Genomic DNA, 21,643 nt, shown 5'->3' with positions numbered 1-21,643 from the left:
CCATGTTTTTAGGAATAAAATGTTATACATCAATGTGAGTGATATATGAACAAACCCCTCAGTAAAACCCTTCAGAATATAGATAGGAATAAAACTGTAAGTTTTGGTGTTTGTAAGTGCTGCTGAAGTGGAGATAAAACTCAGTGCCTTTAAATATATGCATTTTTACCACGTTTTTAGGAGTTAGATGTTGTATAAATCAGCGTGAATGATATATGAACAAACCCCTCAGTAAAACCCTTCAGAATATTGATAGGAATAAGCCTCTAAGTTTTGGTGTTTGTAAGTGTTACTAAAATGGAGAAAAAACTGACCACCTTTAAAGATTTGCATTTTTACCACGTTTTTACGAGTAAAATGCTGTATAAACCAGTGTATATGAGAAAATCCCTCAGTAAAAATCTTCAGAATAAAAAGAGGAATAAAACTCTAAGTTTTGGTGTTTGTAAGTTTTACTACAGTGAACAAAAATCTTTTTAAAGATATATACTCTAACTGAAATCGACAGATGCAAATAGATGAAGTGCAATAAAATGTGTATTTTAGATGTTTTCTTTCCACTAGTCTGAACCAAGACATGTTTTTCAAACTTGACCAGTGCAATGTTCCTCCTGTAAGTGTCTTTGCCTTAATTGCCTGTATTTTTCCAGATAATCAATCAGTGTAAAAGAAAGCGCTCGTTTCACTGGCGATGGATGATCATGACACGACGTTGCAGGAAGGGTGGATGAGTGGATGTGGAGGGAGGGATCGATTGACTGCCCCGCTCGTTCATTCCTTCGTGAAATATCACGTGATGCTTCCTCTATAACTTCAAAGAAACACGGCTAGAATTGGCCTGTGTGCCTGTTTTGCCCTGATCTGAGATCTGCCATGAGGCGTGGGTGCTGTCAATCAACAGCAAAGCATGAGCGGATGAGTGATGACGGATGTTCAGAACCACATGGGCCAAAGCACAACAAGCCAAAGCAAAGAGAGCAGAAACACGATGCAGGAGGAGGAGGATGATGATGATGATGATGAGGATGCGGTGGACGAGTGATGCTGTAACGCGCCAATGGAGGGAGAGGGACGTGACTCTAGTGAAACACACAACCTCTGTCACACTGATGAACTTACCATTAATGGGGACTTTTTAAGCAGATACATTAGAGGTTAAACGAGAGAAGAGAGAGACAGAGAGAGAGCGAGAGACAGCCAGAGAGAAGAGAGAGAGAAAGAGAAGACAGGGTATAAGCAACAATTACACCAAAGAGAACTAGCAGAGCTCTGATCAGTCGCAGGGCGATCAGGGATCCGGGTGTTATGGGACTCAAATCACAATGAAGGAGAAAAATGAGTTTCAAAACAAAAGAAGAAATGCAAATAAAATTGATGAACATTGCAATCGCTTCATGGAGATCTACAGAGCAGCGGCCGTGACCTCATTCTCAAAAATGATCTACAAAACTACAGCTTCGGTGAGGATAAACACGATCTGTGCTGAACTCGACGTGCTTTGTGCAGCTTAACGACAATAAATGCATTTCATTCGAATTTAAAATGTAAATAATATAAAAAACTACATTGTTATAAATTGCAAAAATAGAAAAGTAGAAATATAATAAATTGATAAATGTAAAATTATAATTAAAATATAATAAAAATACAAATAAGAAAAATTTATAAATAAAACTGTAAAAAAACAGAAATATATTAAATTAATTAAACTATAAATAATAATTATAATAAACAAACAAATACATACATATTTAGCAAAATTATAAAAATAGACAAAGAAACAATAAATTTATTAAATTATACATTGCAATTATAGCAAATGAATAAATCATATAAATGAAAGACCTCAAAATAATTAATAAAAATTATAAAACACAAATATAATAAATACATTAAATTATAAATTGAAATGTAAATAATAATAATAAAATTGAGTGAAATGAGTTATACATTTAAAGGATAATAAATAACCATGATAAAATATAATAAAAACAGAAATGTGTATTAAATGATGAATTAAAATTATAATTAAAAATACAAACAATTATAAAATATATAATACATGCATAAATGCACAAATAAATAAATAAATAAATAAATAAATAAATAAATAAATAAATAAATAAATAAATAAATAAATAAATAAATAAATAAATAAATAAATAAATAAATAAATAAATAAATAAATAAATAAATAAATAAATAAAAAGCAGCACTTGATTTGAAGACTTTTGCACAATAAATACTTGATGTCCAGTGTAAAATCTACATCCTAAGGCGCAAGCAGTTGAGAAATGCTGAAGCAGCAGCTGAGCTGATTGTGCTTCTTCTCATGTTGAACATCAGCATCATCTTCGCTGCTTCATAAACCCTCATGTGCCGGAGGTGAAGTTTGCCTGTTTTTCCCCTGCTTTATTGTGTAAAGTAAACCTGTTCCCGCTTGAGCGATCGTTTACACGTGCCGTTAGCCGAGAGTCATTCATATTTAATACGCTGCTCTGAGCTCTTATTTTTCATCACATTATGTTTCAATTAAATTCTCGGGCCTTGTGAGGGCCGACTCTGGGGTACGGAGTGCTTTAGATAAATAGGGTGTAGAGGTACCACGGAAATGAGACAAAACCTGCTTTATTATTCTATTTTATCATAGAATAAACCAATAAACAGCCGCAAAATAAGAAAAAGAAAAACAAGTAGGTCAGAAAGAGCTGCTAAAGGCAGAAGAAACATTAGAGAGAATAGCAGAGAAGCAAAGAAACACTGGAGTGGATGTAGAGAATGAGACGGAAACGCTGATCCAGCCGTCCTTCTCCAAAAACTACAAAAAACATCCCGAGGGGAAAATCGACACCGGCAAAACCATCTCCAAATTTACACAGTAAAGCTTTGGCTCGTGAACCGCATCAACCGAACCGCACTGACCTGAAGAACCGCAGAGCGATGCATTTACATTTACATTCATGCATTTGCCAGCCGCTTTTATTGCATTTAACATTTTACCAGTCCTTCAGTTCTAATGCAGCATCATCATCACCATCATCATCATCATCATCAGCTCTAGTTTAATAAACCCTAAAACCTTTAAACGTGCACTCCTCATCAGTATCTTGGTGTTCACAAAAACAGCTCTCATAAAAAATAAAAATTTAAAAAAAAATTTAAAAAGTGATTCATTGATTGTTTTTTTATTTTTATTTTAATGCATTATATTATTATTAAACAATATTTATTATTAAATTATTAATTTATTATTTGAATTTAATAAGACATAGATTTATTATATAGATATAATCTAGACATACATTTATTAATAAAGTAACAAATTAATTTAATACATATTTTAATAACGTAATAATGAATACATTTTAAATTATGTTTAAAATATCATTTATTTTAAAATAATATAAAATAATTGAAATAATAATATTAAGTGTATTATAATGACAACAACAACAATAATAAATTAAATTAATTAAATATTGGTTTAAATTAGTGTTGTCAAATGATTAATCGCATTAATCACATCCAAAATAAAAGTTTTGTTTACATAATATGTGTGTACTGTGTATATTTATTATGTATATAAAATAGACAGACATACAGCATATATTTCAGAAAAATATGTTATGTTTATATATTAAAAATATTTATATATAATATAAAATATATGAATATAAATATATATGTAGATACATGCAAATATTTTCTAAATATATACTCTATGTGTTTGTATTTATATATACACATGATAAATACACAGAGAACACACACATATTATGTAAACAAAAACTTTTATTTTGGATGCGATTAATTGCGATTAATCATTTGACAGCACTAGTTTAAATCAAATTAAACACTGATAATTGATTATTACATTATTAAATTAAATGTATTAATTTACAATTTTAATGTATCAATACATTATTATTATTAATATAACTAATAATATAGTAGTAAAAGTAGTAGTAATAATAACAATACACTTAATTTTATTTCATCTTCTAGTATGGTTCGTTTAATACATTTTTGGATGCTTTTTTTGGAGTGCTCTGACTTCAAATGTTTGATTCGCCTGAACTCAAGGGATCAGTTCACTAACATCACCGCTCATGTGTGTTGAATGTGCAGCTACAGCATCATCCATCCACTCCTCCACATCCAGGCCACATGTCTGTCCATGCAAATGAGATGTCAGACAGGAAGTGACATCATGGGATGGAGTGAAGGCGGAAGCCAAAGGAAGAGAAGCGACAGACGGAAGGACAGGTGTGCTGATGAGAAGCTGCAAAACAACCCAAATCAAACAAACATGATGTGGAGAAACACAGACGTGGCTCACCTAAGATCGCGGTGGGAACGAAGGGGTCTGGAGGAGAAGCACAGAAACACACAGAGAGAAGAGAAACACACACACATCATCAGTCAACAGCTTTCTGCTTTAATACAGCAGATCTTCAAACTCCTCTACTGTCCTGCACAACTTTCACAGTCAATAAGGCAAGACATTTCCTTCAGTATTTCTGCTACAATCGTGATAAAGCTACTTGCTTTAAATCTTTTTTTATAAACAAACAGAAACAATAGATGTAGGGAGGAAAACACAAAAAACAGCGAAATACGTTTTTGATATATTATATATATATATATATATATATATATATATATATATGTGTGTGTGTGTGTGTGTGTGTATTAATATTTTATTATTATAAAATTAAATAATTACAAATCTTATTAAATTATTAATGTATTATTTTAATAATAATAATAATAACAAATATAAAATACTAATTATTATGAACACCATAATATCTGAATTATTTTAAGTCATAATTGAGTCTTATGGAGGTCATAAAAAGAGTATTAAACCATTACGCCTATGGAGAGTCCCCGTAAACCACATAAACCAACATGTGTGTGTGTGTGTGTGTGTGTGTGTTTGTGAGAGTGAGAGTGAGTGAGTGAGTGTGTGTGTGTGTGTGTGTGTGTGTGTGTGTGCGTGCGTGCGTTTGTGAGAGTGAGTGAGTGAGTGAGTGTGTGTGTGTGTGTGTGTGTGTGCGTGCGTGCGTGCGTGTGTTTACCTGGGTAATACGTGTTCGGGATACTGCTGCTCAGTGTGTTTGTCTTCACTGTCAGAGAACACGGAGAAGATCCGGCTTCACAAAGAAAAACACCATTACACTCACATAAACATTTCTGTCAACTGAAATAAAGCTGAAAACAATAAAAAAATAAAAAAATATAAAAAAATATTTGCAATATTTTTTAATAAATGAGTAACTAAACAAAAATGAAAAACACTGCCTTGGTAACTAACTGAAATAACTAAGTTATTAACTAAGAGAAACAATTATTTTAAATATTTAAAAAAATATTTTTAGTTTTAGTTCTGGTTAATTATAATAACCCTGTTTAGTACATAAAGTTAAGCTAAATGAATGAGAAATGTTGCTTTGGCTACAAGCTTAAATAAAACATGAATTTTATCTTATTTAAGCGTCACATGATCTTCAGAAATCATTCTAATATGCTGATTTGCTGCTCAAGAAACTGATTCTGATTATTATCAATGTTGGAAACAGTTGTGCTGCACAATATTTTTGTGGAAACTGTGATACATTTTATTTTTCAGGATTCACAGATGAATAGAAAGTTCAAAAGAACAGCATTTATTTGAAATAGAAAACTTTTGTAACATAAATGTCTTTACTGTCGCTTTTGATCAAAAGTGTGTATAGTGTGTGTGAGTGTGTGTGTGTGTGTGCGCGCGCACGTGTGTGTGTGTGTGTGTGTGACTCACAGCGTCCGTTGAGGTTGTGTGTGTCCATGAATGAAAGCGCTTCATCACAGTTGGTGCCCTGCTCCGTGTAGCTCTTGTCCATTGAGTTCACCATCACCGTCATCTCCTGTCTCGTGCTGCTCAGCGTCTCCTTGCGCTTCTTCGCCAGTTTTCTGCAAATCACAAAATCAAAGATAAAGATACTGTAACAGCATTAGTGACGTGACTGACAGTTCTGACAGGAAATACACACACACACACACACACACACAGTATGCAGTATGAACACTGTTTGGGAATGTACTCAACCTTATTACATCTATTTTCATTATAATTTCAAAGTTTTAGTAATTTTGTTGTGTGTTTTTGTCACATTTATGAGTTTTTATGTCTATTTTATGCATTTTTGTATATATATATATATATATATATATTTATTTATTTAATTAATTTTTCTGTAAATTCTGTATATCAAACTAAATTAAAATGAGAAACGTTGTCTTGGCAATATTTATTTCAAGAAACATTTTTATATTTTTAGTTCCGGTTAATTATAATAACCCTGTTTAGTACTAAATGAATGAGAAATGTTGCTTTGGGAACAAGCTTAAGTAAAATATATTTTTTATTTTATTTCAGTTAATATTTATTTTAAGTAACAAAAATGTTTTAATTTTAGTTTATTTTCATCTTCAACTATAATTTGGTTTGTCTTCATAATATTTGACACTGAATTAAAATGAATTATTTCCACATGTAACTCACCGAATTATAGTGGCTATTTGACAATAATGTACAATTTGAAAAGTTTATAGTTTCATACTGCATTTATGCATTTAAACAGTATTTAAAGTTGGGCATGTATGTCATTCTGAACACAACCGTACTGTACGTTCTGCTTTTAACACTGTAAATGAGGAACAGGGCAAGAGGTTAGTTCAACAAATGTATTTTAGTGAACAAAGAGCAGTTCTGAGAAAGCACTCAAGGTGGTCGGCCATTAAACTAATCAAAAGAGGCTCATTTTAATGAGCAGGGCCTGATTAAGATGGCAAAGTCACCCTCCCAATTAAAGCCCAATATAATTTTAATCAATGCCCCACCAAGAGCCTCAAGGAGCGCCGGTTCTCCGTGATTACAGCGTGTTCTGGAGCGCTGTAATGGAGTTCTGCTTTAATTCAGTTAACCTGCCTTCATCTGCTAACGATCCACAAATGCAAATGAGGCCAAATTACTCAGCCAATCCGTGGGAGGGAAATTAGCATGTGTTTCCTCGCCTGAGGCTCGACTTCCCAAAGCGGATCCGCAGGTAATTCCGAATGAGATCTTGGAAACGAAGCCAAACCACAAAGTAAGGAGATGCAGCAAGTTTCTACAAACTAAAAACTCCATTAAAGCCGAACTGAGCTCATGAACATCCGCAGAAGACATGATTGATGAGCAGAGCTAACGGGTTACGCCGCCATGAGATTAGCCACGCTAAACAACAGGAACTCCTCCATAGGAACATCAACCATCAGCTCTGTCAAAACTCAATCTGCATTTGGCAGGAAGATTTAGATTCGATTCCCACACTACACAATTTACACTCAGAAATCACTGGTAAATTTCTCAAATCACTACAAAGAATCAATGTTTTAATGTAGAAAGACTGAAATAGAACACTAAAAAAATGCTGGGTTATTCTTTTATACCCAATCACTGGGTTGAGGTTGCTGGGTCATACGTTGTTTTTTTTTTCTCATTCATGAAACTTGCGTAAATATATGAGTAAATTCTGACTAATTTGCGAATAAAACAGATATTCCCAAAAAGAAAACTCTCCTCCGGATTCACAAACGCTTCGTAAATGTCTGATTTGATAGTTAAACGTGTATGTTAATGAATTCCAATCATTCGTAAATAGGGCGCTCGTGCACGCTCATTCACAATTAGCATAATCCCCGCCTATGAGTTACAGCTACGCAAATTGCGTGTCCAGAAACGCAGTGGAATATTCTGGTCTACTTGCTCAGGTTTGGCTCCAGTATATTGCATGAAGATGCAAAAAAGACTAATAGGCCATATATTTAAAGCTGCAGTCCGTACGTTTTGCCTCTTTGTCGCCATCTCTATTTGAAAACCTGGAATTGCAGCTCTGTGCGGAATTATCTTCCATGCGTGGGGTTGTGCTCCGGCACGGCTCCAGCGCGGATGAATATAATGTTTTGAAGTGAATGTGTGGCAGCCAGTCACCGCACCGGTGTGGATACTGTATTTAGGAATCACGGATTCTAGCCTACGTCTTGGAATATATGACCCAAATAAGAATTTTCACCGTATATTGTCATCTGAACAAGTAAGTAACAAGTCTGCCATGTTTGTTCTGACCAAGCATTACAATAAATCGCGCTACCAATGGTAATGAAATCTAACGATCGGTTGCAAATTATTATTATTGTTATACTTTATTCTCAAATTATTAATGTTAACAACATCAGCATTGCGTGACTATGAGTATAGTGTGTATTAACGTGTAGATTTCAATTTCTGTACAGTCTAATCTCTAATTGTCATTCCATTCAAATTTCATATTAAGAAATTCTTTTAACCCAAAAAGCAAACTATGCTCCCTTCGAACTGGTTTTCTTTAAAATACAAATCTTGTGTAATCCCAGGCTATCTGTAATCAGAAGCACATTTAAAACTGGAATATAATTTAATTTCATTCACATGTGTTTCATAAACAATCTGCCATCAAAATAATACATTTAATTATTCTAGCTGCTGTGAAAAAGGCTACAAACTATCCTCCACCTGCAGGATCCTCATGTGATAGCCTAGTAGCCGGGAAAACTTCTTTATATTTACAGACGTGACGTAATGAAGCAGTGCCATGCTCGAATTTCCCACGAAAACCTACCCGTAACACTCAAATTAGAAAACATTATTAACCATTGTGAATCGGGCTGAAGTAAGGTGATAGTTTTGAACACTAACTGGTTATGTACTTGCTCAAATATTGATTTCGGATCATTTTTAACCCAAAAAAAGTTACGTACTGCAGCTTTAACAATAAATATTCAATAACGTGTGTTCACCAAAGAGTTTTTAGCCAGCTGAAAAAATGTCAGGTGTTCTTCTGAAAACGTCCAGCTGGTGGTGCAAAAAACAAAAAACTAACAAAAAGAGGGCAAGGGCAAATTAACTTTAATTATTATGGCAGTACATCAAAATCAACAGTCAACAGTTTGCCAAAAAGAACACAGAATATTTTATGAACCATTTATTCGTGGTAGGGACATTTATTTCGTACCAGCTAACATTTTGAAAATACGAACATTTTCATGAATTCGAAAGTTTACGTCAGAATGGCTTTACAAAAATTTGTTCTGCTCGTGTTTATGAATGAGGCCCATTGTTGGGTAATTTTTGTGTTACCCAGCCGTTGGGTTAGTGGCTGGGTCAATCTCACTGACTGCTGAAATGCTGTAAATGATTTTATTTTAGGCAACGCAACGTACAGGGACAAGGTGACAATCAGCTAATGCATCAGCAGCAGTCAGTTTACATGACGGAAATGCCTTTAGTCTTGCATAACAAATGGATTTAATTCATTATAATACTGAAATTAATTTATTTTGATGTTAAAATATGTTCTCTAATCACAGTACTGTTTGTTTATAGGCAGGTTATGGAATATCACCTTGCTGACATCCTACGTCATTATCGATTTTTCTTTTATGCCAAAAATAATTTCCTACCGTAAATATATAAAAACTTAATTTTTGATTAGTAATATGCATTGCTAAGAACTTAATTTGGACAACTTTAAAGGCGATTTCCTCAATATTTAGATTTTTTCCCAGATTCCAGATTTTCAAATAGTTGTATTTCGACCAAATATTGTCCGATCATAACAAACCATACATCAATGGAAAGCTTATTTATTCAGATGATGTATAAATCTCAATTAAAAAAATGTACCCTGGTTTTGTGGTCCAGGGTCACAAATGTTAAATATGGATATTTTTCTTACATAAACGCAACAATTCACTAAAGGAGGCCTTTATTCACCTCCCGGAGCCGTGTGAGGCACGTTAAATTATGGATGGATGCGCTTTATTGGACTTCTTTTGTACTATTAAAAAATAACACCCACTGTTATCACTGCCATTATAATGCTTGAAAGAGCCAGGACATTTTTAATATAACTCCGATTGTATTCATCTGAAAAAAGAAAGTCATATACACATAGGATGCCTTGAGGGTGAGTAAATCATGGGGTAATTTAAATTTTTGGGTACACTATCCCTTTTGTGACATATGCATAGGTCAAACTGTATATTTCCGCGTTTACTCACTGCTTTTCTGAAAAGCGTGTCTGACGCGCTGCAGCAGAGACAAATTAAACCTCATTTATGCTCGCAGGAAGTGACTCCTGTGTTCTTTTGAAGCTTTGCATTACAGTCGTGACAAATATACACATGTGCTGTTCTGTGTTGGTGCTTTGAAAATGCATCAAAATGTTCATAATCCGTAGCAAGCATCCATTCATCATTTGGCCGTGTTCTGCATAGTCGTTACCTAGTAAATAGGGGTAAACAGTTCAGTAGCTGCCACTCTGATGACGCAAACGTACCGTGGTTCAGAAACGGAAAAAATACACAGTAGGAACACAAACCAGTAGGGGCAGTGGGAGGGGGAGTAATCGAAGTGCTTTTGCATCTTTTTGCACTTGAATGTTTAAATTGGCGAGGTCTATGTGTTCGTTCAAGCGCAAGAAGATGCGAAAGAGAACTCAATTCAGTGTTTGCTTAGTTGAGTTCTTCTTGTGCTTGAATGCTTTAAAATCTCTTGAATGTTTAAATTGGTAAGGCTTAAAAACATGTGTAAATGATAAGCTTTCGTGACGACCGCCAACTGTCCTGAGCATCTTTCATTCTCGTATGTAATATTGTAAACTATGCTGTATTCATATATTTCTGTATATGGGTATTCCTTCTTATTAATAAATGTTCATCTTTTGATTATTACTGTTACTTCTAGTAATTCTGATTTCTAATTTCCAACCCATTTTAAACCAGTAATATAGTAATTTTTAAACAATAGTTGAGTTAAAATAACCCAGCATGTGTTCTGTCCAAGATTTATCTAGTGCTGGGCTGCTAAAATAACCCAGCAATGGTTGTTTTTATCCCAGCATTTTTTGGAGTGTACTTTCAAACAGTGTATATGAACTTCAACTTTATATTTTAAGGTCTTACAATTGTGGAGTCAAATTCTACTTCTATTTCTATTTCAAACACACACACGCACACACACATAAATACTCACAAACACACACATTATACAGACACACACACAGACACAGTCCTAATTGACTGTGTCCAGCAGAGGAAAGATCGTGCACCGCAGATGAAACTGCACGGCATGCTGGGAATTGTGTTCTCACACACGAGCGTGGCCGTTGTAGGCGTTTAACGCGAGCGTCTTCATTAGAGCCGCTCGGACGTAGGGAACAGTGGGGAATTGTGGGATGCGTGCTGTGCCGCTGGTCTGGGATCAGTACATGAGCGAGAGCCAACAGAGACTAAAGACACGACACAACATTAAACTACAATTAAACCAGAGAAAAACACTAAATCACAACATGTCAAACAATCCCACACTTTATTACAGCAAATCCAGAATCCCACCGGTCACAATAGTGACTGTAAAAAAGGTTTTCATTTATAAAGCTCTAAACACCTTACTGACTGGTGTTTTAGTGCACTTCCTGCAAATATGGAAAAAAACATAAATGAAGAGTCTCAATTAAATACGTGCAGTTTCACATGATTAGTGCAAATTGTCACACGACCAAAGCAGTTTAATTCCTGTTTGCATCTTGAGAAGATGATGACTGCATCAACGCATAAAGTATGTTAACAAAGATTTTTGAAACACATTATCTTTAAGGTGTCTAGTATTAATATATGAATTCACATATATTCAGTTTTGTTGAGTGTGGTCATAGAATGAGTAAACATCTTGATGGTCACAATAGTGACCGGTGGGATAACAGTGAATTTAGGTTTACATCCAGTTGCAGTTGTTAGTGAAGACTGCACTAAAATGTTGCAATGATTTAAAAATTTAAAGTTCAAATGTTACAAATAAGTTACAATATTGAAGTTGCAGTGTAAAAAAAAAAAAAAAATCAAAAGTTGAGAAAACTAGCTTCAGGAGATTTTTGAGTTTTCTCAAAAATCTCCTGAAGCTGGCTGCCTTAAACTTTTAAGTTTAAACTTTTATTTTATTTATTTTTTTGCAGTGTGTAATACTGGTAGCACTAATAATAATAATAATAATAATAATAAAGATTATATATGTTACAAAAAAGTAACAATTTCGAAATACGTTGATGGTTGTATTTTTTTGTCTTTTATCTCAGTATTCCTCTCAGTGTTGTATAAGGGTTTTTTATGCATAATAGCAACGCTATGTGATCAAACTGTTTAAAATAGCTGGGCTATGATATATAAAAATTTTATGACTGCAGAAATATGTTAATTCAGTACACACATTATCCCACAGGTCACAATTGTCACCGACCATAAAACACAAATTTTCACACACTTTTCCCAAAGAAAATTCAAAAAAGAATTATTGATTATTTCAAAGGCTTACTAATGACACATGATTTGGATATTTTCACGTCTGGGAAGAATTTTGGATTAAATGGGTTAAGACTAGACTAGAGATTTTGAGGAGCTCCAGATTTAACCTCAACATGAACCTATTAACTCATAACCATTAGAATTAACTAGCACCTGCTCACAGTAACATTAACTATTAGTCCATGCAAGGGCGTCATTTTTAGTTTGAACATGGGGGGGGGGGTGAAGTGTGAACTGTTTTAGTGCTCCTCATAAGCTTTATTCATTTGTTTGTTTGTTTATATGTTTCATTTTTGCAAAATTTTATTTTTTGCTATCATCCACACATGCAAGTTTGTTAACATAACTGCAATGAAGTAATAGCCAAGTTAACAATTACTTGTTTACATAGGATATATAATGTATTTTACATGTTTTAGGCACTTATTCACTAATTCATCATGCCATGGGAAGTCAATCTAACTTAAAATTTTCTTATATTGATATTGTTTATTTCTTGCGCCTTAACAGTTCATCAGGCTCTTAATGATTTAATCTTTGCCATCTCTTGGAGTATTTGAAGGCCAGGTTTTCCCATCACTCATCATTAGAACCCATTTTACACACGGCTCTCGATTCTGAAAATGTACCATAGTTCTTAACTGTAGCATTTGTTATAATGAGGGTAGCCTATTTAATCATCATAATGCCAAAAATGACTTTTTTATTAATCTATTATAGCATTTCTTATGAAAACAACAGCCTGCATATTTAGAAACAATAGCTACAGTTGTAAGTTTATAGGGGGGAAAAAAATCTATTCCATAACAGATTATCTATTATAAATTCTACAAGTTAGACAAAAATGACCACATTAAATAAGCCTACAATAAAACGTGATAAATTCTAGCAAAGGTCACTAAAAAGATTTTAGTGCTGTTGCAAGATTATTCTCCTGTTTTCATCAGTCTTTTTAGTTCGACTTTCTCAATAGCATTTTAAAGTGGCAATTTCTCAAAATAATTCAAATAGATTACAGTAGGTTTACAACAGGTTTCCATTAACCATGCTATAAATATATCCCCCCAAAAAACTACACCCCTGAGTCCATGTAAAACTAAACCACACTAAAAATTAAAACCATAAAAAAGTCATTTAAAATAAGCATTAACTGAAATCAAATTATATTTAAGCTTGCTGCAACAGAAACACTTTTTATTTTCATTTGGTTAATGCACATCTTGATGAACTAAAATAACTAAAACTGAAAACAATACAAACGATTAAATATATATTAAAAAAACGAATAAAAATGACAAAAACAAAATTACTAAAACTAACTAAAATTAAATGAAAAATAAAATTATAAAAATAAAGAAAAATTCATTCATTAAAATAAAAACTAATTTTATTTTTTTAAATCTACTTTTTTATTTTTTAATTGACTGAATTAATGAAAAGCTAATTAATGTAAAATTAATTTACGTAAAATTATATAAATAATAATACAATTATATAAAATAAAATAATTAAAATAATACATAATTGACTTGACTTGATAAATAAAGTTTAACAAAACAAACAATAATTGAATTATTTATCTGCATATCATGAGAGCATTAACTGACATCAGAGAACCGTGAACGTGAGTGTATTGACAAATTATTTCATTAAAATTTTAGCTTAAAAGGTTTCGGATGGCAAAAAAAAAAGTTAAAAAGTTTGCGAATCCCTGAAATAGACAGAATCAGCTCATGAAGGAATCATTTAGACTGATTCAGAGAGTTAATAATGAATCAGACAAGCGCTCTGTCTCATCCGCTCGGCTCAGGTCCAAAACCCAAGATCCTAACGACTGACAGCAGCACGCTGATGACTGACACGCTCACTGCCTTCATAAATCAATACTGCAGCTCTATATGACATATGAATCCACAAACAAACACTGATGAGAATCAGCTTCATTCTTATTCCACTGGACCCAATTCCACCAATAATTTTTAACTGTTTTAACTACATTACAAGCACAATCATGTAGATAATATTTAGTGTAACATTTCCTGTGTGTGTGTGTGTTTAAGTATCTATTGCAACAAAATAAATTTCTACATCGCAAAAAAAAAAAAAAAAAAAAAATTGTAGTCAAGTGACTACAATTAAACTACATTCACTTTTGTTGATTTAAAAAGTGGGTTTAATTGTTACAGTAATTCCGTTTCACTCATTTATTAAAAATAAAGGTTTATATGATTCTGTAATCAGACACTGACTGTATTATAAACAGAAACTATTAAAAATTATTTTTGTTAATAAAAGGTGAAATAAAATATAAATATTAGATTAATAATGAACTAAAACCTAAACAAAAAGTAAATGTTGTCCTACCATTAACTGAAATAAAATAAGTTTAAGTTGAAATGCTAAAATTACTAAAACTAAAATGGAAATAAATAAATAAAATAAAATAAAAATATTAGATTAAATATGAAACTTAAACTTAATCAAAAATACATATGTTGCCCTGGCACTAACTGAAATAAAATAACTTAGTTGAAGTATTAAAATGACTAAAACTGAAATAAAATATAAATATAAAAATAATAATACAAAAACTAATAAAAATGGGAAAAGCACATACAATTACTAAAATAAAAATGAAAACTGAAAATATACTTTAAAAAAATGAAGAAAATTAAATAGATTAAATAAAAAAAAAAAAAAACTTAATTTGTAATGTTGTCCAGGCAGTTACTGAAATAAAATAATTTGAAGTTGAAGTACTAAAATTATTACTAAAACTAAAACTGAAATAAAAAATAACAAAGATAAAAAGAAAAACTGAAACAAAACCTAATAAAAATGACAAAAGCACATAAAACAACTAAAACTTGAATTAAAATGAAAATAGAAATTCATGCCTGCATTCAGTCTTACAAAAGAGCTAAATTATTAACATAACGTTTAGAGAGAGTGTAATAATACCAGAAATACCAGAAATAATACCAAATGAAGTGAAATATTATAATGTATAAACATTACAAACACTATAAACATAGCTATACGTTAGCTCACTCCAAAACAAATAATTTAAATGTAACGGTATTAAGAACATTAAGAATATGTGAAGCTAAAGAAACCAAAACAAAGTGAAACTGAAAGTACCAGGAGTATGGGCTCATGTACCTCTCTCATTCGACACAAATCCTAATGTTTCCATATAGGCAGTGTATTTGAATGTTAAACTATTAATTATTTATGTTACGCCGGCGCGATCGAACAGCTGAAACATAAAATACATCATTTTTGGTAATACAGATAAGAGTAAGACATCATTTGAAAGCGCAAAGTGTTAACTTTTATTTTTTCACATTCAAAATAACAACAGAACATTTGTGCTTTTGTAAAATAAAGCAAGGATGCGCGTTTGTGGAGCGCCGCACCTCCCATCTGTTTTAAAACGGTTAATTATTTAAGTCAGATATTTTTCGCATATTTAGCTATACCTTTCATATGTATATATATACACTATGGTTTAATTTTATTTTTATGAAAACTAATTTTGTTATTTTTAATGTATCTTAGATATACATTTTCCTTAAATCATTCTGGCGACCCAATTAGTGACCCAGGGTTTGAAATCCTGTGCCCTATTATGTGACGTCATTGAACGTTCCGGGAAAACTGAAGTTGTCGGTCACAGCGCCTTTTAACTCCGGCAATTATTCATTTACAAATTAAGAACTGATGACAAACAAACAAACAGCACAGATCAAGCATCCATTAAACACGCGTGAGGAAACCAACATCAGAACATGAGGATGATGCACTTCATTTGACTTCATGCAACAAACACCAAACATGCAGGAAAACTGGAAGCGCGTGACAACTGCGATTAATAATAATGATGATGATGATTTATGAGATGAAGGGTAATTCCAGGTTGGGAAAAAGCATGTTTCCCTTCCCTGAGCTGGGCAACAGAAAGAAAAGGAGGAGTTTCCTTGGGAAAGTGATTCTTCTAGTCATCTACAAGCTACAAAGATCAATCACATCGACTGTAAATGAATCATCGGTAATCATATCAAGGCTCTGACATTCACAGACAGGCATTTCACAGCAGATGATGGAGAATCACATCAATAAGCAATATCAGCTGAAGATCATAACAGTTACAGATAACACTCTGGGATTGAAAAGCAGGGCCGGATGTTAACTCTGGAGCCCTGAGCCGCCGGAGCGGATCTGGACCGGATCTGGATCCGGATCATGCAGGTTGAGCATAGCATGGCACTAACAGTGTACAAAGGTGTTTTACTTACAGGTAGTAAGTGTAGGACTGATAGGTTCTCCTGCCCAGTGGGGTGGTGGAGGGGTTTAAGCAGTGGAGGGGGATGAAGATGGAAGGAAAGAAAAAGTAAAAAATATTAATGTTACGAAACGATAGAAAATGAACAGAAGCAGACATGGTGGCATTCGTGAGAAAGAGAGAGAGATGAACCTGAACCCATGTGACTTCCTGCTATGGAGGGTCAGCTGACCAACCAGAGGGTCATGTGACTTACAGTATATACACCCAAACCAAAAATTATTCAGACACCAGAGATAATTTTTGATATATACACACACACACACATATATATATATATATATATATATATATATATATATATATATATATATATATATTTTTTTTTTTTTTTTTTTTTTTTTTTTTTTTTTACTAATGGGTGCAGGACACTATAGTAGTTCATTTATGTAAGTGAGGATAGCAAAATAAATATTAGTCACAAAATTTCTTCATACAGTGGACTACCAGTAAAATTTGTAATCAAAAATTATCCAGACACTTTGATCTGAGCATGTCTCCCTTAAGTGTTTTTTCTTTAATTGCTAATGCGACCTTTTTACTCCACAGACTGAACAAAATGAAGCATTGCTTGGTAATTAGTTGAGCTAAATTGGTTTTATCTAATTGTGTTCTTAAATTTAACAGCTGACAGCTATTCAACCGAATTCATTACATACCTTTCTATCAAATTTATTTGACATTATCAAGATGCATTTGTTCTGACAGTTTTTCCCATTTTACCAATGCGAGAAATGTTGAAGGTGTCTGAATACATTTTGGTTTGACTGTATATGTGTGTTTGTTTTTGTCTGGGTGGATCAATAGCTGTTCCAAAACTAACATACACTAAATTTTTTTAATGTTTTGAAAGAAGTCTCTTCTGCTCACCAAGGCTGCATTTTTAAAAATCAAAAATACAGTAAAAAATGTTCATATCATTAGAACTTAATATAACTGTTTTCTATGTGAATACCTGTTAAACTGTAATGTATTTCTGTGATGCGCAGCTGTATTTTTTTCAGCATCATTACTCCAGTCTTCTGTCACATGATCTTCAGAAATCATTCTGATATGCTGATTTCAAATTGAACATTTATATTAACTTACAATTAATTTATATTTACATTTATATTAATTAAAAATGTATATTAATAATTACATTTAATTCAAATAAAAATATTTAAAAAAATAAAAAAATACATTTTAAATCGCTTAAATACATTAATAGCATTCATATTAATTTACAATTAATTAATATTTACATAATTGTAATAATAATTTTAGAATTTATATTCATAATTAAAATTGTTGAATTTTATTTAAAATTGAAAATATATATTAATAATTAAATACTGAATTTAATTATTTATCCAATTATTTATTACATTTCTTTTTTTTTTATTTTATTATTATTATTATCAGTGTTGTAAACAGTTGTGCTGCTGAATATTTTTGTGGAAACTGTAATACATTTTATTTTTCAGGATTCACAGATGAATAGAAAGTTCAAAAGAACAGCATTTATTTGAAATATAAATCTTTTGTAACATTATACATGTCTTTACCATCACTTTTGATCAATTTAATGCATCCTTGATGAATAAAATAATTAGTTTTTGGTAGTGAATCACGGTTTTCACAAAAATATTGTGAGGCACAACTGTTTTCAACATTGATAATAATCAGAAATGTTTCTTGAGCAGCAAATCAGCATATTAGAATGATTTCTGAAGATCATGTGACACTGAAGACTGGAGTAATGATGCTGAAAATTCACCTGTGCATCACAGAAATAAATTACAGTTTAACAGATATTCACATAGAAAACAGCTGTTTTAAACTGTAATAGTATTTCACTGTTTTTACTGTATTTTTGATCAAATAAATGCATCTCTGGTGAGCAGAAGAGACTTCCTTCTTACTATGAACTGGTGCTCTGCATCTATAATCTGTCTGTGAGCATTCATATGTGCATTAATAAGTCTTTATGAGGACGATGTCATGTGTGAAAAGTCAATCAGAGCACAGATAATCAGAACACACTGTACATTAGTAATAAAACCAACATTAATTCACCTTCCTCAGTGCATCTCCTAATTTTTCAGGATGTAATTAGAGGAATATGAAAACATTTGCACTGTAAATGACCAGATGCAGCGTCCAGAGCGTGCGCTTGGCCTTATAATGAGGAATTAGTATGTTCTCCTCACGTTCTAATCTAATTCGGCAAATTAAACCAAATAGATGCGAGAGATTCAATCACGCTCGTTCATTTGATTAAAGCATATTGAACGGGATTCAATTAAAATGTCTACGGAGTGTTCAACGCTCATCTCTCCGGGAGGGAAATTTGGTGAATCCGGTGTTTGGGATTATTGAACACGCGTGTGTGAAATAAACCCATCTATCAATGCAAATGACATTCAGAAACAGAACGAATGACTTTAGAGCAGCGCTTCTCAACCTCTTTCACTCCTTAAAAAATACAAATGAACCCTAAAAAAAGATGTCAGTTTAATGTTATACATCAAGATGTTTTACAGCATTTCAATAAATATTATGTTAATATAACTGTATTTTAATAATGTAAAGTTTTCCTCCAGGTTGAGAACCGCTGCTTTATTCACATTTATACATACAGTAACTGTGCAAACGACCACATATCAGATGCTTCACAACAACATCATGAGTATTTCTAGCATTTGTTTTGTGCGCCAGTAGGTAATACACATTTCCAAATATTCCTTTTGCATATCATTCATCGTTTAGTTTAGATAATAATAATATAAAACTGTATGGACATGTTTTTAAAAAAACAAAAGCTAACATAAATGACAAAAATACATAGCAAAACTACCAACACTTTAACAAAAATTAAAATGAAAAATAACACAAATAACTTAAAATCTTAACAAAAATTATAATAGTATCTCAATGATAATAATAATTAAAAAACAATTACTGGCTTAGAGAAATCTATCGGCAAACTACCTTAAACTGTGCAGAAGTTACATAAGTTATTATATATATATATAAAAGCAGCTTTACAGTAAAATCTGCATCACAAAATTTGGTTTTGGTAATTAGCAGATTCAAGCACTCTCACCAGAATAAAAAGATAGTCATTGTGGTTTTGCTAAAAAACAAATAATCTGGCTACTGTTGAATCACAATTGTGAACATTTATAGGGATTTTAGTTTTAGATATTTTGTATCATGTATTGGTTTTTTTAATTAATAATTTTTAAAAAATCTTCCCTGAGATTTCAGATGAAAATTAGCCACCTTGGATAAATCTGGCACAATTTACATTGATTTCATTTATTATTAATGTGCATTTTCCCTGATTAAATAAATAAATGGAATCGCAAGAAGGCAGCTCTACAGAGAACAATACAGTGACAGCGAAATAAACCCTACAATAATTTTAATTACAGATACAACCATCTTAAACAAATGTTGTTGTGAAGTATATACTGTATTACAGAGATGATGACAACAAACAGAACTGTGTGTGCTCACATTCACCACAGATGTTTAGATAGACATGTATGAGTCTCACTGTCTAAAACTGTATACAGTTCAAATTTATGGCTGTAAATGACTATTACATTTACTGTAGTGGTTCTGGATTGGGCTGTTTTATATTCAGCAGGGCAAACAGCTAATCTGGAGCAAACAAACAGGAGCGTTTGTGTGTGCGAGCTGGATATTTGCAGAAACTGACTCCGGACGACCCGTGATCCGTGGGCAGCTAATGTAAACTAGCCTCCAGCTAGCGACGAGCGTTCATCAGTCACACAATCACGGATCTACTGAGATTCCCTCGTCTTTTTTCAGATGCAGGGTCACCGGGAGAACAGCTCTTTATCAGGCCATTACACAGCATTTTAACCATGGCTTATCAACATAATTAGATTAATAATTCAGTGTTGCATAGACAATGCGGATGAAAGGTCAGGTGGAAATTGGGAGGAAAATCTATTATTAATATCTGCGGTTAAACTCCAGACAATCTGATTTGCTCTCTGCGGTTTTCCACAAAAACACAAAGTCCTGATCTGACTGCGGATGAGACGAAAGTTTGGACACATCTGCTCCTTCCTCATTAATATTAATGTACAGGTTAGAATAATAGTCACAGGACTGAAATAACAGAGTATCTTCCTGTAGTTTCTTCCTATTACTGAAAACACGTAAAGCTTGAATGTAATATATTTAAACAGCATTTATTTCATACTAAGTATAGTTCAAATCTATTAACATATTGACTGATATATCGCTCGAGACTTACTGATATAAAAATTATAATTAAACTTTATTTGAAGTACTACTTGTGCACAAAGCACATTTCTTAATATTAAACCTAAAACGTGTTTTAATGTCATTATTGATTAAGAATGTGTGGTCTTTGAATAATATCAGCATTTAAATGCATGATATTTAAAGTGTACCTAAAGTATACTTGCAATAGTTCCACTTTAGCACAATCAAATATACTAAGTACATCTTTAGTTGGACTTTAGCACTACTTCCGCACAATTCAAGTGCATTAAGTACAAAATGAGTTGTTCCAATTTAGCAGACTTTAAGTATGCCAGTTTAGTATAGAAACAAGTACAATTGCAGGGTATTTGTATTCATTATATTATGTAAATGCATTTGTAGTATACTTAGCATGAAATAAATTGATTTTAAATACATTTTAGTATATTTATTTTTCACTAGGGAATGTATGAACGAAAATGTAATACTAGTGTATGTGCAGATCAAAGCGTGACAAATACATGAGTTTTGTCTTTGTCTAGATTCATTAGGTGCATCATGGGATGCTTTGTAAAACATTAGGAAAATGTAAGGAAAACATGTTAGGGAAATCATATGTACACAAAACAA

At 32.4% G+C, this 21,643-nt stretch overlaps 1 protein-coding gene across 1 annotated transcript in view; it reads right to left on the bottom strand.

Annotated features, from left to right (window-relative positions):
* The window catches only part of LOC131525926 (receptor-type tyrosine-protein phosphatase mu-like), a 256,453-nt gene that overhangs the window by 60,785 nt on the left and 174,025 nt on the right, over positions 1 to 21,643 (bottom strand). The window contains 4 exon segments of the mRNA XM_058753934.1: positions 4,340 to 4,366; positions 5,082 to 5,156; positions 5,801 to 5,952; positions 16,719 to 16,748. Coding sequence (XP_058609917.1) covers positions 4,340 to 4,366; positions 5,082 to 5,156; positions 5,801 to 5,952; positions 16,719 to 16,748 — 284 coding nt within the window.

The sequence above is a fragment of the Onychostoma macrolepis genome, chromosome 02, assembly GCF_012432095.1.
Source record: "Onychostoma macrolepis isolate SWU-2019 chromosome 02, ASM1243209v1, whole genome shotgun sequence".
NCBI lineage: Eukaryota > Metazoa > Chordata > Actinopteri > Cypriniformes > Cyprinidae > Onychostoma > Onychostoma macrolepis.
The sequence above is the reverse complement of the archived record's forward strand: the minus strand, read 5'-3'. Positions and strand labels throughout refer to the sequence as shown.